At 41.8% G+C, this 24,039-nt stretch overlaps 1 protein-coding gene across 1 annotated transcript in view; it reads right to left on the bottom strand.

Annotated features, from left to right (window-relative positions):
• The window catches only part of CNBD1 (cyclic nucleotide binding domain containing 1), a 301,514-nt gene that overhangs the window by 79,281 nt on the left and 198,194 nt on the right, over positions 1 to 24,039 (bottom strand). Inside the window, exon 8 of the mRNA XM_050941062.1 lies at positions 16,019 to 16,151. Coding sequence (XP_050797019.1) covers positions 16,019 to 16,151 — 133 coding nt within the window. The remainder of the gene's footprint in view (positions 1 to 16,018; positions 16,152 to 24,039) is intronic.

Below are 24,039 nucleotides of genomic sequence, written 5' to 3'. Positions count from 1 at the left end.
ACAAGTCAAAGGCATCAATGTCTTTGGATTCACCATGTTGCAAAGCTTTCTCCAGATTCAAGCAATGTTCCATAATTTGCTTTGGTGTTTTATTTTGCAAACTGTAAAGATCATATATGAAGCCAAATACTGAACTAATTTGCTGCATCAATGTGAATCTTTCTTCAACCGAATGTATTGCTATGTCAATGACTGCAAAGTAAAAGTTCACTTTGAATTTTTCTTTCGGATCATAAATAGGTTCGTCATCTGCTTCATATGTGAACTGCTTCCTCTTCTTTCTAATACGGATTGGATCTGGTTCAAAAAGTGCCGGTACATCCAACTCCTCCGCAAGTTCACCTGCATCTACCAATGTTTTCTCAAAGGCTGCGTCACTTCTGCAGCCCACAAGAAACTTCTTGGTTTCTCCAAGTTGATTAATGGCATCACATATATCAAATTCTTTTGCCTGAAGTTGTTTGCTAGTTATGTTGATCTCAAACAATATGTCAAACCACAAAACAAGAGAAACAAGAAATTTGAAACTAGAAATGGCTTTTGTAAGAGCCTTTTTGCATCAACTCGTGATGTATTGCCAGATGATCCTGTCAGAGTATTGTCTTCATAGATGTCTACCAGAGCATCACAGATGTCACCAATGAAAGCAGGATGGAGACGACCTAAGACATGATGGCTGGATACATAAACAGACACCTGTCCCTCACAGGCACTACCTCATAACATGCCAATTTTGCTCAGGACAGAACATCATAGAGGAATACTATGCATTCAGTGGTCTCTACACTGGCCAAGCAACAGCATGACAACTAACCTAACCAGTCCATCCAACTTTTTTGACTGCTTCTTGGGCACTGGTGAAGGGTAGCGGTGCCAGACTGAGCCCGGTGATGGGTGCACTACAAATCTACAAACTGAGGCAAGGTGCTGGGCCTAGAGTCCTGCTGAGACTGCTGTCCTGCACCAAGTGGAGCACAGCCTCCATGAGGAGAGAACTCAAACAAATATCACGCTCCTTCTGCATGATTCCCCCAAGCACTTCTTCAGGCAGCTGCTATGGGGGTCACTCACAGGCTTTGGCCTGTCTGTTGCAGGCAAAACACAGCAGCAGGGCTTAAAACTCAGACAGGGCCACCCAGAGGACTCAGGGGGCCTTGGGCAAAGCAAAATCAGGGGCCACTTCCATAAAACATTTGCAATACTATAGTAACATGTATTAGGAAATGTAAAAAATAACTAGTGAAATACATTCAAAAATTAATTTGTAATAATTTGAAAATAAACTAAATACATTATTTAAAAACATTAAAAGCTATAATGGCATGTATACATTTGCAATTACATAATGGGCAGTTGCTGGGTGATTGTGATAGTTGGTACCAATGGGCTGTCGTTGCCTGGGGGTGGTGCTGTTGTTGCCCACGGCTGGGTGGGGAGCTGGGCTCTGGGTTCAGGGGTGCCCAGCTCACAGGGGCTGGGCTCAGGGATGTGGGGAGATAGGGTCAGGGGGGTGTCCAGCTCAGAGTGGCTGGGCTCACAGCTGGGGGTCAGGGCTGTTGGGGGGATGGGGTCAGGGGGTTTCCAGCTCAGAGGGACTGGGCTCGGAGCTGGGGGTGAGGGCTGTGGGGGGGATGGCGTCGAGGGGGTTTCCAGCTCAGAGGGACTGGGCTCGGAGCTAGGGGTAAGGGCTTTGGGGGGGATGAGGTCGAGGGGGTTTCCAGATCAGAAGGACTAGACTCGGAGCTGGGGGGTCAGGGCTGTGGGGGGGGGGGGTCAGGAGGGTGCCTCGGGGCACTGGGGCAGCTCAGCTCTGCAGGCTGCTGTTCTCTCCAGCCATCCAGGCACAAGGGGAGCAGGAGCAGGGACCAGCTAAGGACCAAGGGGGCAGGAGCACGGGCACCTGAGGCCGACCTGTGGGGAGGCACTTGCTTACCTTGCCCAATGCATGAGCGCTAGGGTCCTCTCTCTTCCTCCGCTCCACCAGACCACTGCTGAGGCTGTTTTCTTCTCCGTGCCCCTCCCTGGGGCTGACGTGGAGGCTGAGCCAGGGGGCAGCCGCAGCTTTCCTCCAGAAGCGAAGCCCTGGTGTTGCGCTGCTGTTGCAGGGCCCCTGCCACGTGCCCTAAGCAGAGCTGCGCAGCTCTGCCCAGCCACCGGCGCCCCCGCCGGGCAACGAGAAAGATTGCAGAGGCTGGAGCCCCTGCCCTGGGAGGGAGAGGGATTCTGAGCCTCTGCCTGCAGCTCAGGGATTCCCCTGGGTCAGCGCAGCCGCCGTCAGCCCGAACCTCTGGGCTGCCTTGGAGGCTCCCTGACCCCGGGGGCGCCCTGGGCTGCCGGGCTGCCGCAGTGGCTCCCTGACCCCAGGGGCGCCCCGGGCTGCTGGGCTGTTGCGCGGCGGCACGCTGACCCTGGGGGCACCCCGGGCTGCTGGGCTGCCGTGCGGCGGCGCGCTGACCTGGGGGGCGCCCTGGGCTGCCGGGCTGCAGCAGCGGCTTCCTGACCCCGGGGGCACCCCGGGCTGCTGGGCTGTTGCGCGGCGGCACGCTGACCCCGGGGGCGCCCCGGGCTGCTGGGCTGCTGGGCTGCCGGGCTGCCGCGCAGCAGCGCGCTGACCCTGGGGGTGCCCCGGGGCTGCTGGGCTGCCGTGCAGCGGCGCGCTGACCTGGGGGACGCCCCGGGCTGCTGGGCTGTTGCGTGGCGGCACGCTGACCCCGGGGGCGCCCCGCGCTGCCGCAGCTGTGCGCTGACCCCGGGGGCGCCCTGGGCTGCCGGCTGTAGGTAGCTGCTGCCGTGGGCAGATCAGACTGCCTCTCCAGCAGCAGTGGCTGCAACCATTTAGAAAATTTTTTGGGGGCACCGCTTTTTGGCGCCCTCAAATCTTGGCGCCCTAGGCAACCACTTAGTTCGCCTAAATGGTTGCACCGGCCCTGTTCCCAGGCATCAAAGGACTCAATGGGCAGACTATTACCATGTATGAATACTAAAGGAACTAGGCAACACTGCAATTACTAGAGGACTAAGAGTCACAGTTGCTTCAAAGCAGAGGATATATATTTATTAAAAGAAGTCATTGCAGCCTATCAAGTAAATAAGAGGCTAACAGTTGTCTAAATATATCTTTATGTGATATCCTGTAACATGAAGTAAATCTGAGTTTGGAACGTTTAAAAATTGCCTACGTGCATATTTATTCAATATACTAGTCTACCATGTCAGGCTAATGCCTTTCCTATAAAAACCTCTCTTTTCATCATGTTACATTTTAAACTATTGAAATTATAGCACTAAAAATAAGACTATTTTGAAAGGCCTGCCCTGGTCACACAAATGTACATTTTCCGGTTAAAGATGGTACTTCCTCTACTGGCTGTTTGATGGTGGCCTATGTGAAAATTAGTTTGATGGTTTCTCTTCAATTTCTTGCACCCTTCTTAGCAGCCTCTGCAAAGAAGCCAAACACTGAATTCACTGCTAAGGCACAGTGGGTGAGCAGAATGGGAAAGCCTGTACATGGATAACTGGAGACCATGGCGGTACCATTTCAAGCCCACAGTACACTTCAGTACATCTCATTAGACAGTACACCAGAACACTCACATTAATCAAGGGGAAGGAGCTAATGAGAGAATGAAAATCAAAATAATGCTGAGATCATCTTTTTTAGGGGAAAAAGCAAAAATGTTTCTCTTTTTGTTAAATGTACAATTTTAATAAATACTCATTAATCGCTCTCAAACTGAATGACTCCAAGTGTTCCGTAAACTAGAGAAACCATCATTGGTTATGTAGGTGTCACTGATTTCCAAAAATCATTGTAGCAAATACATTTGTAAGATAAAATATTTTTTTTTCTGTGGACCAACACCCATATGTTAGTAGAACAAAAAAGAAAATAAGATTGCATTTTGTTCCTCTGAGCTGAGGTTATTTTTTTAGACGACATCATTAATCAGATTTGACAAAAATAGCAACATATTAGATCATTAGATAATTTTTTAAAAGATCCTAGGACAGTGAGGTGGCAAAACTGTGATACTGGCCATTTTTTCTGTTTTGTGACAACAGACTGAGACCTATCTTCTCATTTATTTGCCTTCCACGAGAACCACAAATTGATGTATTAACAGTAGTTCACAATATACTATGTCTATTCTTCACTACCCTCCCTGAAACTATTTAAAAATTCTGTTTCAAGCCAATGGAAATGAAGATAGTCACAAACTTTTGTGGAGGAGAGGGATCTTTAATCTAGCAGATGACAGCATAACATGATTCAATGGTTGGAAGTTAGAACAAGATAAATTTAAACGGAAAGGAAGGTGCAAATTTTTAACGGTGAGGTTAATCAATCATTCGAAAAAACTCACCAACTAATGTGCTGAATTCTCCAAGACTTGAAACTTTTAAATTAAAATTAGAATTATTTCTAAAAAGTTTGCTTTAGTTTAACCATAGGTTATTGGGTAGAGCTTCTGAAACTTTTTTTTACTAAAAAATGCAGATTTGAGTTAACTGAAACCAATTTGTGTAATTTTGGGAAAATTGTTTTGGTTAAAAAAAAAAACCTGCCAGAAATGTCAAAACAGAAGAGGGATCAAACCTAGTCTTCTATGTGCCAGGTGACTGGCCTAACCACTGAGCTAAAGGTTATAAGGGGACACTAGCACTTCATCCTCCAGCTGTGTTTTGTCAGTCTAGCCCCTTTATTTCATTCTCTTTTGCTAAAAAATACCCAAAATGGAACATTTTGTTTTGAACCAAATGAAAAATTTACTTGACCCAAAATGAAATTCTGACAATTTTCAACATTGTTTCAACCCAGAACCATTTTTTTGGAACTGCCAATAAACTGAAAAATCAGTTGTTTGCCCGGCTCTATTATTGGGCTTGATGCAGGACATTCTGGGTGAAAATATATGGCCTGTGCTACATAGGAATTGGGGTTAGACGATCACAGTGGTTTTTATAGGCCCTAAAATCTATTAAATATAGGAAACTAGCATATGATGCAAACATTTTGGTTAATATTTTCTCATGAATGTTTATCAACCTAAAGATAAAACCCAGAGCTTACCCTGGGCTGAAGTCTCTTGCTTATTTGAAGAACAAACTAGCTTGGGCTCAGATCCTGCAAATGGCTCAACAAGAGCAGACTCCAGCTCCTATGAAGAACCTCAGGAAGTCAGCAAGATTCCATGCAGGTGAAGGAACTGCCCACATGGAGATCATTACAGGATCGGGTCCTTAGTGTGAACTATCTGCTGCCTTGCATTACCAATAAAACTCATCTCTCACCCAGAGATAGTAGACGGACAGCGCCAGGTTCCTCCCTGATACAACTCCATTGAAATCAGTGGAGCTTCACTGGCATGGATTTGACCCAGACTGTTGAGAATTCTGTAACATATCTTCTATTGCCTTCTGCCATTTTCTTTTGGACAAAGATTAAAAGGAGTGGGAGTAAAAACAAAACCAAGTGAAAAATTAGCAAAAAGCATTGTGAAAAATTGTTTGTACCTTTCATCGAAAACTGTAGGAAAAAGTTCTCCAGCCAGCACTAACTGAGGCCCAAATTCAGCAGCAACATAAATGATGATGCAAGCTATCTGCTGCATTAAGAGGTCAGAACACAGAAATGGCAAAGTAGTGTGACTTGCACCCATCTGGTACTCAGTGAGTATGCCACAGATTTGGTGTTATGTGGGGACCAAATTCAGTCCTGCAGTAAATGGGTGCAAAGAGCACTGAAATCTATAGGAGTTTTTCTCAATTAAGAACCACAGAATTAGGCCCTGTTTGGCTCTAAGACACAGCTTACTATATGCTATTATTGATATATGATCTGAGCAGCCAGCAATTTAGTTGATTTAAAACTAATCAGAATATAATCTCAGTTTTCTTTATGAGAAATCTAAAATAAAATAATAGGTAGGAAAACCTCATCTGGATTTATGAGGATTTACACACAATCCCCACACACTCCTAAGCATTATATATTATACATCTTGTAAGGCACTTAATAGCCAAATAAAATAAAAAAAGGAAAAATCATTGAGCACAATCTTAATGAAAACATTATATTGTGATGACACTTACATGATAAAAGACGCCAAGGGAAATTATTCTAACTTTTATGAGACACATAGATGGTACAGCTTCCATGTCACGTACTATATATACCAGTGATTTCTTTTTTAAAAGGGATGTTATGCATTCTGTAATTATTAATATAACAAGGTGACCTACTAGATTATCAAAGAAAGACAGGCACTTAAAGGAAAATTCTGTTCATAAAATCAGAAAGGCAGAGAAGAATAGGAATTGGTAAAATATTCTTTATACTTTTTAAGAAAGAAGGAGAGGCATCTGGTTACATTACAAATATTCCAAGCATTGCTGTGATGAAATAGAAGAAGCATCTGCCATTTCTAGCGGCCATCCTCAGAAATGCTCTGATCTTAAAGGAAGTCAAACAGAATCAGAAGAATATATTTTACTAGGAACAAGAGGATCATTTGTTCCCTGGTCATACACAGTCTTGCAGAGAAGTGAGGGGTAGTATGGTACATATTGATTGAGAAGGATAATAGAAGCCATAGAACTAGAGAATCCACTCAACTTTCCAAAGAAGAGATATAAAAAGAGCAGAAAGATGGCAAATTTTCCTTACGGAGTATTCTACCAAAATACTTTTCCAATAGCAACAGTCATACCCATGTAGCCTGTCTCAGGGCTTGGCTACACTGGAGAGTTGCAGCGCTGGTGGTGGGTTTACAGTGCTGCAACTTACTCACTGTCCACATTTGCAAGGCACATACAGTGCTGCATCTCCCTGTCTGCAGCGTTGGCTGTACTCCTGCTCTGCCTGGGGTATAACGATTGCAGCGCTGGTGATGCAGCGCTGCTCCGCCAGTGTGGCCACCAAAAGCGCTGTAATTGGCCTCCAGAGGTATTCGGAGGTATCCCAGAATGCCTGTTCAGCCACTCCTAACAGCGCTGCAAATGCTGCAAACGTGGCCACACTGCAGCGCTGGCAGCTGTCAGTGTGGCCACACTGCAGCGCTTTCCCTACACAGCTGTATGAAGACAGCTGTAACTCCCAGCGCTGTACAGCTGCAAGTGTAGCCATACCCTCAGTATGGAGATTATCTGTTTGCATTTTAGATTATGGCGTGGTGTTGTACTGTATAACATTGCCTTAAAATGAAATATTTGCATGATAAAATCCATTATAATAAAAAAACTCTTCTTCAAATAATATACTTTGGAGCCCAGCAGAATTTTTATTATACTAGCATTTAATTTATAATCTATTGGAGGTTCTTTACTAAATGTGGCCAACATTTTCAAACTCGGGTAGTTGAAGTTAGTGACCAAACTTAGCCACTTAAATAAGTGGCCTAAATTCAAGAGACTGCTACAACTGATTCCAATTTTATTTAGATATTAAAATATAAATTTAAGTTAACAAAAGTGTTTAAGTCACATGAAAATCAATGTGAGTTAGACACCTAAGCTGCTTTGGAATGTTGTAGATTCTCCCAGGCACCCACCTACAACGTTATGCCTAAATAGCTTTGTAAATTTGGCCCTACATGCAGATCTATCCCTGTCCCCAGTGGAACAGACAGGGAAGCATTTATTACACATCTCAGTTTTGAAAAGCTCTTACCTGAAGAAAAGTTAATACACTAAGCTTCCTATAAAAGTGAGGCTTTGGAGACAGGCTAGGCTGCTGTTGATTGGTGCTGACTGGGCACAGTAAAGGCATGCTGAAATGACAATGACTCAATGACAAACATCAACTGGGGCACAGCAAAAAATGCTACAACAATCCAAGCTAAGCTGCTGCAGTAAGCACGGACAATATTACAGAGAGAAGAGTCTATTAGAGATGAGATAGATGTCATGCTCATGAAAGGCAATACTATAAGAAAGTGATAGAATTCATTCTAACCTGGAAATAAAATAACACTTATGGGCCAAACGGATATATGGGATTATATATAAGAACGACAGAAAGAAAACTGGCAATAATGACTAGGAAAACGACATACAGAATCAAAGAGCTTGAATTTTGGGACATTTGGGGTCAAAACAGAATCCTGATCTTCCACACGGGTATGCAGTTTTATTAAGAGCATTCTCATAACCTCTCAACAATGCTCCGTGTTCATCAAGTTAAGATGTACAGTCATATATGAGGCCATTGTAACTATATAAACTGTATGTGCGTGCACATGCACATATGCACAGGGGTTGTCACTATAAATGCCAGTGGGGCAAAATATTTTAATGCAATCATTTCACCAAAGGAAGCTGTGACGGGTTGGATCACAGAACCCTCCCGGGAGCTGCCACCTGATGTGCCGAGACTACTTCTGCCCCTGCTTTCCCTGCCAGCATGGGACCCCAGCACCCTGTCTTCCTGAGCCAGACACACCCGTCTGCTCCAACAAAGAACCAGGGTCTGAATTACTTGCCCCAAAGCTGCAGGCCTGACTGAAAGCAGCTAACAGAAGTGTTCCTGTCTTTAATGCTCAGATGCCCAACTCCCAATGGGGTCTAAACCCAAATAAATCCGTTTTACCCTGTATAAAGCTTATACAAGGTAAATTCAGAAATTGTTTGCCCTCTATAACACTGATAGATAGATATGCACAGCTGTTTGCCTACCCCAGGTATTAACATGCTCTGAGTTAATTCATAAGTAAAAAGTGATTTTATTAAATACAGAAAGTAGGATTAAAGTGGTTCCAAGCAATAACAGACAGAACAAAGTAAGCCACCAAGCAAAATAAAATAAAACACGCAAATCTATGTCTAATCAAACTGAATACAAATAAGATCCTCACCAGTTCCAGAACACTCCCTTTTACAGACTAATCTCCTTTTACCCTGGGTCCAGCAATCACTCACACCCTTGCAGTCACTGTCCTTTGTTTCAGTTTCTTTCAGGTATCCTGGGGGGTGGAGAGGCTCTCTCTTTAGCCAGGTGAAGACAAAATGGAGGGGTCTCCCAGGGGTTTAAATAGACTTTCTCTTGTGGGTGGAGAACAAACTGCAGCAAGGGAGATTTAGGTTGGACATTAGGAAAAAGTTCCTAACTGTCAGGGTAGTTAAACACTGGAATAGATTGCCTAGGGAAGTTGTGGAATCTCCATCTCTGGAGATATTTAAGAGTAGGTTAGATAAATGTCTATCAGGGATGGTCTAGACAGTATTTGGTCCTGCCATGAGGGCAAGGGACTGGACTCGATGACCTCTCGAGGTCCCTTCCAGTCCTAGAGTCTATGAGTCTATGAGACCCCACTCCTCTCTCCTATGCAAAGTCCAGCTCCAAGATGGAGTTCTGGAGTCACCTGGGCAAGTCACATGTCCATGCATAACTCACAGTTTCTTACCAGGTAGCAGCCATGCTACCTTGAACGTCCTCAAGTAGACTTCTTATGTGGATTGGAGCATTCCAAGATCCATTGTCCTTTAAGTGTTTCTTGATTAGGTACTTAATTTCAGCATTCCTTTTTCCAGGAACTGACCAAATGCTCAACTAAGGTTATTTAGAAATCAAGCCAATACACAGCCAATATTCATAACTTCAAATACAAAAATGATACATGCATGCAGATAGGATTAACAGATTCAGTAGATCATAACCTTTACATAGATATGTTACATAGCATATGTAGCATAGACAGATTCAGTAAATCATATTCCAGTTATGCCATATTCCCATATAGTAGTATGGGGTAGAGTGTCACAGAAGCAATGGAATCAGTCACTCCTAATCTTTGAACGAGGTACATACAGTGAATTTCCTTGCACAAATGGCTGCCTCCAGCTTTCTGGTGCCCTCTTGCCCCGAAGCCTAGGATTCTTTTGTGGCACTGGCTCTCATGCTCCTCTAGTGCCGAAGATTCCCTGCAGTTATGTAATTTTTGCAATGTACTTGTCTAACTGCCTTTGCAATACTTATTGAATGATCTGCCTTTTCTGATCCGTACATGTCTCAGATCAGGATTTTCCTAACACTTTAAGACCAGTGATTGTTGTTCATGGCTGGTTTAGTCATAAATCCATAGAATTTAAGGTCAAAAGGGACCATTAGATCCCCTAGTCTGACCTCCTGTACAACAAAGGCAATAGACCTTCATTCAGTCACTCCTGTATTAAGGCAATAACTTGGGTTTAACTAAAGCTTATCTTCCAGAAAGGCATCCAGTCTTGATCTGAACACTTCAAGTGATGGAGAATCTACCACTTCCCTTGGTACTTTCTTGCAATGGTTAATCACACTCACTGTTAAAAATATGTGCTTTATTTCTAATTATAATTTGTCTGGCTTTAATGTTTAGCCATTGGTTCTTGTTATGCCTTTCTCCGCTAGATTGAAAAGCTCTTTTGTACCCAGTATTTTCTGCTCAGAAGGTACTAATACACCTTAAGTCAGACAATTCTGATGGCATAGAGTCTTTGACCTAGAAAAGAGAAAGTTAAAAAAAAAAAAAACAATGATCCTGTCAATAAAAACAGTGACAATAATAATCTCCCAGGCTGCTAGAGCTGAGTCTGAAATGATCAAAAACATATTTTTTCAAAAGTTGTCAATAGGTGCCGGAACAAACTGGAAAGCACAGTAGGTCACATTATAGATGCCCCTCTAGGGATAAACTCAGTGCATAAAACTGAAACAATGGCAAAGTTGTCCATAGAGGAAAGGAAGGATGAAAAAAAAAAGGAGAACGAAAACTAGGCGAATGCAGAAGAACAAAAAACAAAACAAAAAAAATGGATCAACTTATTCTTTTTACACAAAGATGATAATTTAATATTTTCAGAGATGTAAGAAAGGCAATCACATCTTTTCTATTGAGACATAGGGCAACTATCACTGGCACTGAAAATATGATTTCTTGACAGTAAGAGAAAGCCTTGGGAAAATCAAGTCATAACCAATATTGAACAGAGATGATAGTCAAATTTAATCTGAAGATCAGTCATTGTTTGAGGTCCTACAGAAATTCACAGTTTCAATATTGCTTATATCCTGTGGTTTTATTAAATCTTTTTTTTTGGCTTCTAAAATATATTTTACATTATATAATACACACACACACACACACACACACGATTGATCACTGGGGATTTAACAGGTTTAAGACCCACTGATGATAATTTGTTTTTTCTTTAAGCAGATATCTTTGGATAAACTTTAACTTTAATTGTACCCCATGGGAAGTAAGGTTCCATGCTTCTTTTACAGGATTGAGGATTGTATTAATCCAGGGTGGTAGATATTTAAACAGTAGCTAATGCATACTAAAGATATGCAACATATTCATACCCAAATTCTTGTCTGAAGTGGCCCAATCTGCCAAAGAAATGTATGTGCAGGAAAACCTGTACAAGAGGCTGTACAAAGTATCCCTTGTGTAATGAATATAGTTCTGCTCTACATTTGTTAGAAGTCCATTTTCATTAAGCAGCCTATTATTGTCAGTCTTCTGAGTGGTTACTTAAATTTCATCCCAGCTGGGGAATCATTTCACACTGGAGATCATCTCCAACTCTGACCCATTGAATTTAAACTGATCAGAAGTATAGAACCATTGACCCGACTTTTTTCAATCTTTGCATAGTAGATCCTAACGAGCACTACAAAAAAAATTTTTTTTCTCTATATGTAGGACTGGATAAGGAATTCCTCTTTGTATTGTATTATTCATTAGTTTAATTAGCATATAATTCATAATGATATAAAGAGAGACCATTTTTTTTGCATCAGAACAAGAAGACAAAAATTAACAAACTTTCAATATTACATATGTATTCCTGCTTTTTGTGCATTATTTATTTATTTATTTATTTATTTATTTATTATGGGTCAGATTTTAAAAAGAGCTCAGATCCAATAGCTCCCACTAAGGCACTTAAATAAATGGTCACATTTTCAGAAGTGTTAAGCACTAAACAGTTCCCCATCCTCATACAAATTGAGGCTTACAGTGAGAGCTGCTGGGAGCTGAGTACTTCTGAAAAAATCTATCCCTGTCTATTTATGGCAACACTCAGGTTATGTCTACACTACTGCGATAAATTGACCTACGCTATGCAACTCCAGATACATGAATAAAGTAGCTGGAGTTGACATACCTTAGGTTGAGTTACCATGGGGTCTACACCACAGGGGGTTGATGGGAGAAAATCTCCCATTGACTTACCTTACTCTTCTCGTCGGGGGCAGAGTACGGGGTAGAGTACAGAGCGACCTGCAGTCCATTTGGCGAGTCTTTACTAGACCCACTAAATCAACTCTCAGTGGATCGATCTCGGAGCATCGATCCTCGCTGTAGTGTAGACCTGCCCTCTGAATGTGGTAGATGTTTTTCCACACATTCAGAAGGGACAGTCTTCACTGTGAGGAACTAACATACCAAGGACAGACAGGATGTAGACAGAATTTAAGGGGTTAGAAATAAGGTATATTTACATAAGCCAATTGGACGACAGAAGTGGGTCTTTAAGAGGCAGATTAAGAGCCCTGCAACTGAGCTCAGGGAAGATGTATCATGCACAGAGGGCATGAATGTGGAAGTGAGCACAGAGGCAACTAGTGGGTAGAAGATGACCAGGGTGGGAACATTAGTGGAGTGGAAGGGATGGGGTCAATATGAAGCTGAAATAGGGAGTGCTTAACATCTTTATCTTAAAACTGCATTAATGATGGGCCATAAAGGAGAGCAGAGATACCAATGGAACTTGTGAGTTCCATTATGTTTGGCTGGATGCCTCCAGAAACCAGCCACCTTTGCCATTTAATGTGACAGATCTTTCTTTTAAAAGACAGTGGATGAAATCCTGGCCCTATAGAAGTAAATGGGAATTTTGCCTTTTACTTGAGTGGGGCCAGGATTTCACCCCATATCTTTAATATTCACCTTTTTCAACACTATTTAACTACTTGGCACTAGCTATATATCCATTATGCAGTATATATGCTCATATGTGCCAATTAAGAAGCAGTCATTACAAATCTGCTATCATTAGGCTTGGTTCATCTGGGAGGTTTCCAATAAAGCAGCTGTCCCAGTTAAGTCAAGTGCACTGCAATAATATTTTACATTTATATAGCACCTTTTGTACCAAAGCACTGTACCTATTAGACAGATAGATCAATACTACTTTGCAGCAGGACTCTGTGGATGTGGGCAGCAGACAGCTGTCAAACTGTGCACTGCACCACAGTGGGAAGAGGGACATTTTATACAGTGATACAGAAGTGAACTCCTCATCTTAAAAAATGTGATAGCAGGTAGAGGTTCAAAGTGAAATCCTGGCCCCGCTGAAATTGATGGCAAAGCTCCCATTTACGTCAATGGAGCCACATTTTTACCCTCAAATTTTTAAGTTCTTGTCTGAAAGATGTACAGATCAAACAGCTTAGAATGCACTTTATTTATCTTGAGGGTGAAAAGCAAAGACAAACCTGCCTAGATCTGAGCCTGAGTTTCAAGGCAGACTAAATATTTTAAATCTGTTGCTTAGACTTCTCCAGAAGTGCCCAAGGCAATTCTGGCTGTAATCTGTGTTCCTTTTCTCACCTTCTCTCTTGTCAAAAATCCACCCTCCCCCATGTTTTTTAGTGTGTATCCCCTGGGATTTTCCCATCAGGCTTAGAGGAAGACAGTAAGCATGGACAGTAAGACTAACTGTCCCGAAACCTAGATTTTAGTCTTAGGTCTGATGCAGATTTGGTGTGTGTCCTTACACAAATCATTTAAGTTCTCTGTGCCTCTGTAAAATGGGATCATAATGCCAGCCACCACTGTAAAGTGACTTAATTATAGAAAATATATTTTATATAGTAAAATAAATCAAATATCTGTACTTACCATTTTATCTAAAGAAATTGTTAACCAAGAAGTCACTGCAGGTGTGAGGCTAAATTACAAGGCAGATGTACAAAGACAGCAGGAAGGGGATGGAAATTAGGTTAGTAAGGAAACAGAGCAAGATGAAGGTAGAACTCTGTAGCCCAAATAAAAACATATTTAAATTGTGCTGGTCTATGCTCCAGTTTTTGTTAAATCATGACAACAAGTTTATATTTAACTAATAATTAATATATTGGACCACACATTCTGGTATAATGGAGCACATAAAAAAAAATCATACATATAACCCTTGCAGAAAACCCTCCATTTGCACATGACAATTGAGCAGTGGCCCATTTTCACAAGATATCACTCACTTTGCATGTACAAGTGTTGGGCTTTGTGTGCACAAGGTGTGCAAAACCAATTTTAGAGGCATGCCCATTGTGCTTACAACTGAAAATATATCCCATTGTGACTTTATATGAATCATCTAAAATCAAAGATTAAGTGCTGTGATTATGAGCCCCTTGCAATCATTTTACAGTGTACATTTTAACAGAAAACAAAGATACTGATTTTGTGTGCAAATCCCCAAGCACAGCTAGGTGGGCCTACTGAGGGTGTGTATGCTGCATAGGCACTATGCTTACATCTTACACTGATGTCAAATGGCAACCTTGGGGGAACACCTGAAACAACATTAAAGGGTTCTGAAGGGAATTACAGCCAGCCATGCTTGGCTGGAGGATGTTTGCTGTGATACACACCTTTGAAGATGGTAAGAAAGGGATACAAAAAGATTTATTAATGAAGTGGAGATTTTGACCTGAGAATGGAAAAAGAAAAACTTGATTTTTATAAATGAAGCCAAACTATTATTTTACTTGTAGCATAGTCACAAGGGTGTTTCCATTTTCCTTTAAAATAACTCATTAATTCATTCCTTCATTATGGTAGACATGGCTGGACAAACTTCTTCTGGTCCTAGAGTTTCATGTTTTGTAATTATGCATCTTCACCAGTAGAATATCAAGCTTCTGACAGTAACATGACTATGAAGATCAAGGTTGTCACCTAATCTGAAAGTAATAATATTATGTTCTAGTAAATCAAATGTCCAAATAAATGAACATTTTCTTCTTAACATGCCACTTTCTGGAGTGATCAAAGTGCAACCTGTTGGTCAAACACAAGCCATGGAACTCAATGATACAGCTTTCAGCTACCTCCATCTTCAATGTAGCCCTTGGTATGCCACGGTATACAGTGTTAACACAGGTGGAGGCCACAGGGTCAAGCTGGAGTGTGATATGCTGGGACTGACAGCCTCAAAAAGCCATGCAACTGCACAAACATACTAGGCGCACTGCTCCTGGCAAATTGCCAATGGCATCCTTTGCAGAGAGCCCCTACTGTGCTGTATAAACAAAAAAATAGATTTTAAATAATACCAACAAAGGAACATCTTTACTCCAAACAAGTCCTGCGTGACCAATGACACCGATTAGTAATATCTGTAATACTTATCTGAACTATAATTGTTTATTCATGCAATTGCATGTTCTAAGAATTTATACAAGTCTTCCAAAACCATTATCTCAATGGGATCAGTCAAAAAAGTAATTGTATAAGTCAAATGGAAAAAAAAAGATTTCTAATGAAATTATATTGCATATAATATATGGATTTTACTCCTTTTTATAATCATCCTGGATCATCTAATACAACTGAATCTGAACGCACATTCTGTAATAGATTCTGATCCATCATACTGGGCACCACTCAATGCAATGAGTGGGATCATAAGCAACCTTTACCAACTAATTAATCAAAAGCTTCTGATAGTCATTAATTTTTCATTTTAATGCAGATTATAGATATAATTCACTCCAGTATTAACTGGCTGGTTAAAAGATTTTATCATTCAGTTTTAATATGAATAAAGGATGATCCTACTAAATTATGTCTAGATGAAGCTTTAAATAGCTTCAGTCTGAGAAATGACTGAAAAATAGTTTAAGGAAACAAACACTTATAGGAATCTTCCTTAATTATGTGTAATTTATGACTTTGCTGTATTAGCCCAAAAAATAACTTCGTATTGTGAATTTACATGTGAATAAAAATAGACTGAAACTAACCATAGCCTGCAGGAAATTGCCTCCATTTCAAATGAGACATTAACTGAAATACGTAAAGCATAGGCCAGTCGCGATAATATGGACAGCCATGAATTAATTCTTCCTTGGCAATTCGTTCACGCTTAGCTATATCCTGAAAGACAGATACACGTTCAACAGTAATGATAAAATATGTAAAAGAAAAAACCTAAAATGAAAAAGGCAGCAAAGAAAAAAAACACCATTTGCATATTAAAAATCCATAAAGTAAAGCTAATTTTGAGAAGCATGAGGCTTATTTTAGGTAGGTTTTGTGACAATACAGCCAAAATACTAATCTATAGTATAACTTGAGAAATAGTGATTAGAATTTCTTTTTCCTAATTGTGAACTTCTTTAGAAAATGATGAAACACACTTGTAATTTTTTTTAATGGGAGGGGAAAACCTTACTCTAAGATGCTGTCTCTGCTGCAGAAGTCAGTTTTGTCAATCTCAACACAGAGGCACTGATTCTTTGAAGTATAAAGCTGCTCCTTAGAAAATCAAAAACAGCTGATTTGTGAAGCAACAAAAAGGATGCCTTAAAAATGTGTTTCCACTTTGAGTTGTACTAGACTTGGGCCCAATTCACAATATGCTCGTGTTCTCTTTCTACAATATTTAAGCACACTTAATTAACATAGCTTAACACCCAGATCTTGTAAACATGACTTTTTGTTATTTACAACACCCTAGAGTTACACCCATTACTTCCCGGGCTCCATCTAGCATTCCAAAGATTATACAATCTAAGAGGAGGATGGGCACAAAACACACATTATTATATTACAGGAAGAATTGCATAATGTATGGAATTTATCTTTTCAGATCTCTCCATTATTCACTCTACATTTTAGCAGGTAACTTTTTCTTGTTTGTCAGAAAAGGAACTGAATAAAAATTACAGATAACCTGGATGAAAAATAAAGGCAGCCAACATACTCCGTGGAACAGCTTGATACTCCTCTTCAATTTAAAAATGTATCCCCTGTATCTTGGAAGTTGTAGTGTTTAGATGTTGCTTGTAATTATTAGAACTGGGAGCACTGGCTGTTGGGAGTCTGAAAGGACAGGAAACAGGAAGGACGGGGGGAGGAGTTGAGGAGGCTGAGTGAGAGTTACAGAGGGTACAGCAGCAGCTTGGTAAAGAGGTTTCCACTTTAAAAATAAAGTCCTGTTGAAGTTTGTTAGTACCATGCCTGGTTGATACAACATTTTGGTGACAAGGATGGATCTTCTGCCTCTGAACCCACGTGCACCCTTTCTGCAAAGCCCAGGTGAGCCTCCAATTGCTTTTACTGCCTGGATCCATATGTTTGAGACTTATCAGCTTGCAATCAGTGCTACAGAGATTTCCGAAGTAAGAAAGCGTGCTCTGGTAATCCATGGCCTGGGAGCAGATGGGCAGCGTATATTTTACACTTTTCCCCTTGCAGATGATAAATATGAGACGGCACTCACTGCATTAAAGATCTTTTTTGTGCCAAAAGTGAATGTAGTAGCTAATTACTATAGATTTTGCCAGCATGAGCAGAAACCAGGGGAGACTATAATGCAGTATATTGCTTCCCTGAGGAGTTGTAACTTGTGACTGAGAATATGGCAGATGAGATGATTAGAGACCAGCTCATTGAGAAAACAACCAGGCTTCATGTAAGAGAACGCTTACTTCTAGAACCACAACTTACATTAGAAAAAGCAATAACCATTGCTACTCAGGCCTGGTCTACACTACGCATTTAAACCGATTTTAGCAGTGTTAAACCGATGTAACGCTGTACCCGTCCATGCTACGAGGCCCTTTGTATCGATATAAAGGGCTCTTTAAATCGGTTTCTATACTCCTCCCCGACGAGAGGAGTAGTGCTAAAATCGGTATTACCATATTGGATCAGGGTTAGTGTGGCAGCAAATCGATGGTATTGGCCTCCGGGAGGTATCCCACAGTGCACCACTGTGACCGCTTTGGACAGCAATCTCAACTCGGATGCAGTGGCCAGGTAAACAGGAAAAGCCCCACGAAATTTTGATTTTAATTTCCTGTTTGCCCAGCGTGGAGCTCTGATCAGCACGGGTGGCAATGCAGTCCCAAATCCAAAAAGAGCTCTAGCATGGACCGTACGGGAGATACTGGATCTGATCGCTGTATGGGGAAACAAATCTGTTCTATCAGAGCTCCGTTACAGAAGACGAAATGCCAAAGCGTTTGAAAAAAAAAATCTACAGGCTACACAGTGCTGCGTGACAAGCATAACGGGAGGCCAGAGACTCAAATGGACACTCATGGAGGGAGGGAGGTGGTACTGAGGACTCCAGCTATCCCACAGTTCCCAGCAGTCTCCAAAAAGTATTTGCATTCTTGGCTGAGCTCCCAATGCCTGTAGGTTCAAACACATTGTCCGGCGTGGTTCAGGGAATAGCTCATCATTGTACCCCCTCCCCCCACCACGTGAAAGAAAAGGGAAAAAAATTGTTTCTTGACGTTGTTTAATGTCACCCTATGTCTATTGAATGCTGCTGGTAGACGCGATGCTGCGGCAGTAAAGAGCAGTATCTGCTCCTCTTCCCTCCCCGGTGGCAGACAGTACAACATGCTTGATAACTGCTGAATACCTCTGCCTGGGTAAAAATAGGAATGATTCCTGGTCATTCCCACTAGATGGGACAGAACGGCTGGTAACCGTCCTCATCATAGCAACTGGGGGCTGAGCTCCATCAGCCCCCTCCCTTTCCTGTGTAAACAAAAGATTCTGTACTGCCTGGACTATCATAGCAGCGGCATGCTGGGCTCCTCTCCTCCACACCGCTTAATGTCCTGCCTGGACTGTCATAGCACCGGGAGGCTGCCTCCCCCTCATTTTATCTCACTAACAAGTCACTGTTTGTTATTCCTGCATTCTTTATAACTTCATGACACAAATGGGGGGACACTGCCACTGTAGCCCAGGAAGGTTGGAGGAGGAGGGAAGCAACGGGTGGAATTGTTGCAGGGGTACCCCCTGTGAATGGCATGTAGCTCATCATTTCTGCAGGATCTGACACGGAGCAGCTGTGCTCTCTGATACATTGGTTCTCTAGTACACTTGCCCCATATTCTAGGCAGGACTGACTCTATTTTTAGAAACCATAAAGGAGGGATTGACTCGGGGAGTCATTCCCAGTTTTGCTTTTGCACCCCCGGCCGATCTCAGCCAGGGGCACCCATGATAGCAGCAGACAGCACAGAAGGACAGATAACCGTCATCTCATTGCCAATTTACACCGGCAGCAGACGGTACAGAATGATTGATAACCGTCTCTGCTATCATGCAAAAGCAAATGAATGCTGCTGTGTAGCGCTGGAGTATCGCCTCTGTCCACGGCATCCAGTACACATACGGTGACTGTAAAAAAAAAAAGCTGAACAGGCTCCATGGTTGCCGTGCTATGGCGTCTGCCAGGGCAATCCAGGGAAAAAGGGGGCAAAATGATTGTCTGCCATTGCTTTCCCAGAGGAAGGAATGACTGATGACATTTACCCAGAACCACCCGCGACAACGATTTTTGCCCCATCAGCCACTGGGCTCTCAACCCAGAATTCTAAGGGGCGGGGGAGACTGCGGGAACTATGGGATAGCTACAGAATAGCTACCCACAGTGCAACGCTCAGGAAATCGACACTAGCCTCGGACTATGGATGCACACCGCCGAATTAATGTGCTTAGTGTGGCCGCGTGCACTCGACTTTATACAATCTGTTTTATAAAACCGGTTTATGTAAAATCGGAATTATCCCGTAGTGTAGACGTACCCTCAGATTGAGTCAGCTACAGCTGAAGCCAAAATAATGAGCAGGGATACAGGAGGCAGAGTCCAGGCTATGACTCCTTTGCAGAAAAGTTCACTATCACTGCAGACAAACAATTGCAGGAAGAAAAGTAATGAAAAGCCACTGAATCAACAAATTCAAAATATGGTAAAAGCATGCTTTCACTGTGGATGCCCACAACATCTTGCAAGCAAAAGTCCAGCAAAAGTAGCTCAGTGCAATCATTGCAAAAAGATTGGGCATTTTGCTAAAGTATGTCACAGTAGCCAGTTCAATCAACAGGTGCATGCAGTTACAATGCCAGATGTTACTGTGCTGAGCGTGGACAAAACCACTATTGCACATATTCCAGAACGGATAACTTGCACTGTAAACATTTCCACCATACCCTCAGGCAAATCACACTCTATTCAGCTAATGTTGGTCACTGTCTCAGCAGTATCTATACTACCTGATTCCATCTATTTGCATTACTTTAAAGATGTGCCTCTTACTGAATCCAAACTTCAGTTGGTGTGCTATTTGAAAAACCGTATTCCAATACATGGCTGCCTGCCAGCAATAATTACTTTTGGTGATTGCTGCGTAACTGCAGAGTTCTACATTGTCCACAAAGGCACTCCTGTCCTTGGCAGAGATTTATTGTCTACTTTAAATCTCAGGGTAGTTAATGGACGAATAGATCTTTCACAGCAAAGCACTGTTTCAGCTGGGATCCAACACCAGGTTGAGGAGAACCTCAGCTGTGCTTATGGGTTTCTGCATAAAGTTAAAATGCGGAATAATGTGATGCCTTTACAACAGAAATTACGGCGCTTACCATTTTCAGTCAAGGAAGTGGTTTCAGAGGAACTTAGAAAACTTGTTCAAAAGGTCATTATTGAAGAGATTAACTCCTCGGAATTGGTTTTGCCTATAGTAGTGATGCAGAAGAAGGGTGGAGGCATTCGCCTTTGTGTGGAGTTAAGGGAGCCAAATAAAGCTATTGTGATTGACAACCATCCTCTTCCTCACATAGAAGAAGTATTTGAAGAACTCCACAGACCAAAGATGTTTTCTACTCTTGATTTGCAGAGCACATACCACCAGGTTATGTTGCATGAAGATAGCAAAGACCTCACAGCATTTATTACACATGAGGGACTATTTCGTTTTAAACATGTTCCATATGGTCTCGCATTAGCCCCAAGTGCCTTCCAAAAAATGATGTAATTGATTCTGAAGAATCAACATGGAATTCAGTGCTATTTGGATGATATTATCGTGTTTGGAAATACTACTGAGGAGTGTGACACTAACCTGCAGTCTGTACTAAACTGCATCAGCAAAGCAGGCCTCAAGCTCAATATGTCCAAATGCAAATTTAGACTAACTGAACTCATCTTTTGGAGCATATAATATCACAGGCTGGACTAAAACCCGATCCAGATCATATCCTGGCAATTTCAAATACTTCTCCTCCAACAGATTTGCAAACTTTACTTTCCTTCTTGAGTCTTACACTCCTGGTATGCAAAATTCATTCCCAATTATGCTTCTGTCATTGAAGTGTTATGAGAATTACTACAGAGAAGTTCAACCTTAGTGTGGACAATGGATGCACAAGCTAGTTTCGAATTGGTGAAAGACTTGATTGTACGTAGTCCAGTACTTGCACTATTCAGTCCTGCATTGCCCACAATTGTAACTACTGATGCTTCTGATTATGGACTTGGAGCTGTCCTCATACAACTTCATGAGGACAACACAGAGAGGACTGTTGCATTTGCTTCAAGGACACTAAGTAATGCTGAGAGAAAATATTCTACAGTGGAAAAAGAAGCACTTGCTTGTGTCTGGGCTACTGAAAAATGGAGAACTTACCTGTGGGGCCACACATTCAAGTTGTGCACAGACCACAGCCCTTTGACAACGTTGCTCGCCATGGAACGACTGGGAAGAGCAGGACATCAGATTGCTAGATGATCTGCAAGACTACTCTCTTTCAATTAGGAACTGGAATATAAGCCCGGAAACAAAAATATGGTAGCTGATTGCCTTTCTCACCTGCCTTTGCCTTCACCAGATGGTCCACCACAGGATGAGGATGTAGGAGTTGCGCTTATTACAAGCACTCTTACTGCAGTTACAAGAGAACAATTTGAAGTTGCTTGTTCAGTGTGTGCAATTCAACAAAAATTATGGGAATTTCTGACAAAGAGATGGCCCAGTAACTCTAAGACTCTTGACCCAGTTTTGCTGCCTTATTTTAGAGTTCGGGATGAACCTTCTTTGCTCGATGGCTGTGTGCAACAAAGTACACATCGGCTACTTGTGCCAGAAGAAGTACAGTCAAAACTCATATACCTGGCACACAATACTCATCAGGAATTGTCAGAACCAAACAACAACTACTGGATCTGTATTAGTGGCCAGAGATGGACTCTCAAACTGAAGCACTCATAAAATCCTGTGTCACTTGTCAAATGCATGATAAGACAGCAGTGACATGTACCCCTCCATTACAGCCTGTTCCTCTTCCTGAATCTGCATGGGAAAAAGTGGTGATTAACATTGTAGGACTCATTAATACTACTCCAATTGACTGTCGTTATGCCATCACTTTAATAGATGATTTCAGTAAATGGCCTGAGGTAGCGTTTACATCACAAATCTCTTCTGCTACAGTAATTAAGTTCCTCTCTTCAGTTTTTAGCAGGGAAGGTAACCCCAAAGAACTGGTTTCAGATAATAGTAGTCAATTTACTTCCCTAGATTTGAAACTTTTCTAGCAAAGAGGAACATTTTACACAGAAGATCATCCCTATATTACCCTCAAGCCAATGGGGAAATCGAACGGTTTAACAGAAGTTTGAAAGGGAGTTTGCAAATGGCTAAACTGGAAGGGTGATTGTGGATACCCTTCACTACTGATTTCTTGCAAGCATATCGGGTTACATGACATGCCACAATGCAAAGATCACCCGCAGAGTTACTGCATGGGAAACAGATGAATACTAAACTGAACATTGCTGGATTGTTAAAGGCACAAGCTGAGGCCCCAACTGAGGATGATGTGAGAAAAACAGTTGAACAGAACCAAGCAAAGTATAAGGCTTTCAAAGAGAAGTGGCGGGGTGCTAAGGAACCAAAGTTTGAGAGTGGTTCCTTCGTTAGAATACGAAAACCTAGAATTTTACGCAAAGGGGACCATAAATTCACAGCTCCTCTTAAAATCATAGCGAAGAAGGGACCTTACACCTATCGACTTTCTGATGAGCAAGTATGGAATGCTTCTTATCTTGCACCTACCTATGCACTAAGAGGAGATTATGCCAACACCCAGTCTGCATTTGATGACTTCACCATAGTATCAACACAACAGGACATTGCATTAGAACTGGGGCTTGAGAGATGGCCTGTCAGACCCAGATGACCACCTGTCTGGACTAGAAACTATGTTATGTAATATCTACAGTGTTTTCAGCGTAATATTGCTGCCAATAGTATAGTGTCTTGTTTTCTATTTGTTCCTGTGGTTAGAACGTTTATTTTAATTGGGAGAGTTTCTTAAGGGAGGAGGGAATGTGGTGTTTAGATGTTGCTTGTAATTATTAGAACTGGGAGCACTGGCTGTTGGGAGTCTGAACGGATAGGAAACAGGAAGGAGAGGGGAAGAGTTAGGGAGGCTGAGTGAGAGTTACAGAGGGTGCAGCAGTAGCTCGATAAAGAGGTTTCCACTTTAAAAATAAAGTCCTGTTGAAGTTTGTTAGTACCTTGCCTGCCTGATATAATAGAAGTTCAGCCACTACTTGTGTGCAATATGCTGTTTCCTTGTTTAGATAAAGAAAATAATAGCTACAGAGAGAGTTCCAGAGCCGTTCCTCCAAATGATCACAGTTTGCTCCAATTACACTTACTGGCTACTGAAGGTATCTATTCAGTCCCAATGTCAGAATATCACCATTTATGTATTATTAATAGTAATAATCCCCGAGGAGTCTATTCCATCTTTTTTCTAGTCTTCCTCTATTTTTAGGGATAATATTCAGAGTAGCAGCCATGTTAGTCTGTACTCCTGTTCTTTTTTAGGGATAAGAGTACTCCTCAACCTGAAGAGTGTAAACAAATGGAGCAAAAAATTTAAGATAAGACTCCTGAAGCTTACCAGTAACCAGCTCCTGGGGTTGATTTCCTGACTTCTTCTGACTTTA

Source organism: Gopherus flavomarginatus, chromosome 2 (assembly GCF_025201925.1).
Source record: "Gopherus flavomarginatus isolate rGopFla2 chromosome 2, rGopFla2.mat.asm, whole genome shotgun sequence".
NCBI classification, from domain to species: domain Eukaryota; kingdom Metazoa; phylum Chordata; order Testudines; family Testudinidae; genus Gopherus; species Gopherus flavomarginatus.
Note: the sequence above shows the minus strand (reverse complement) of the source record. Positions and strands in the feature narration are given on the sequence as shown.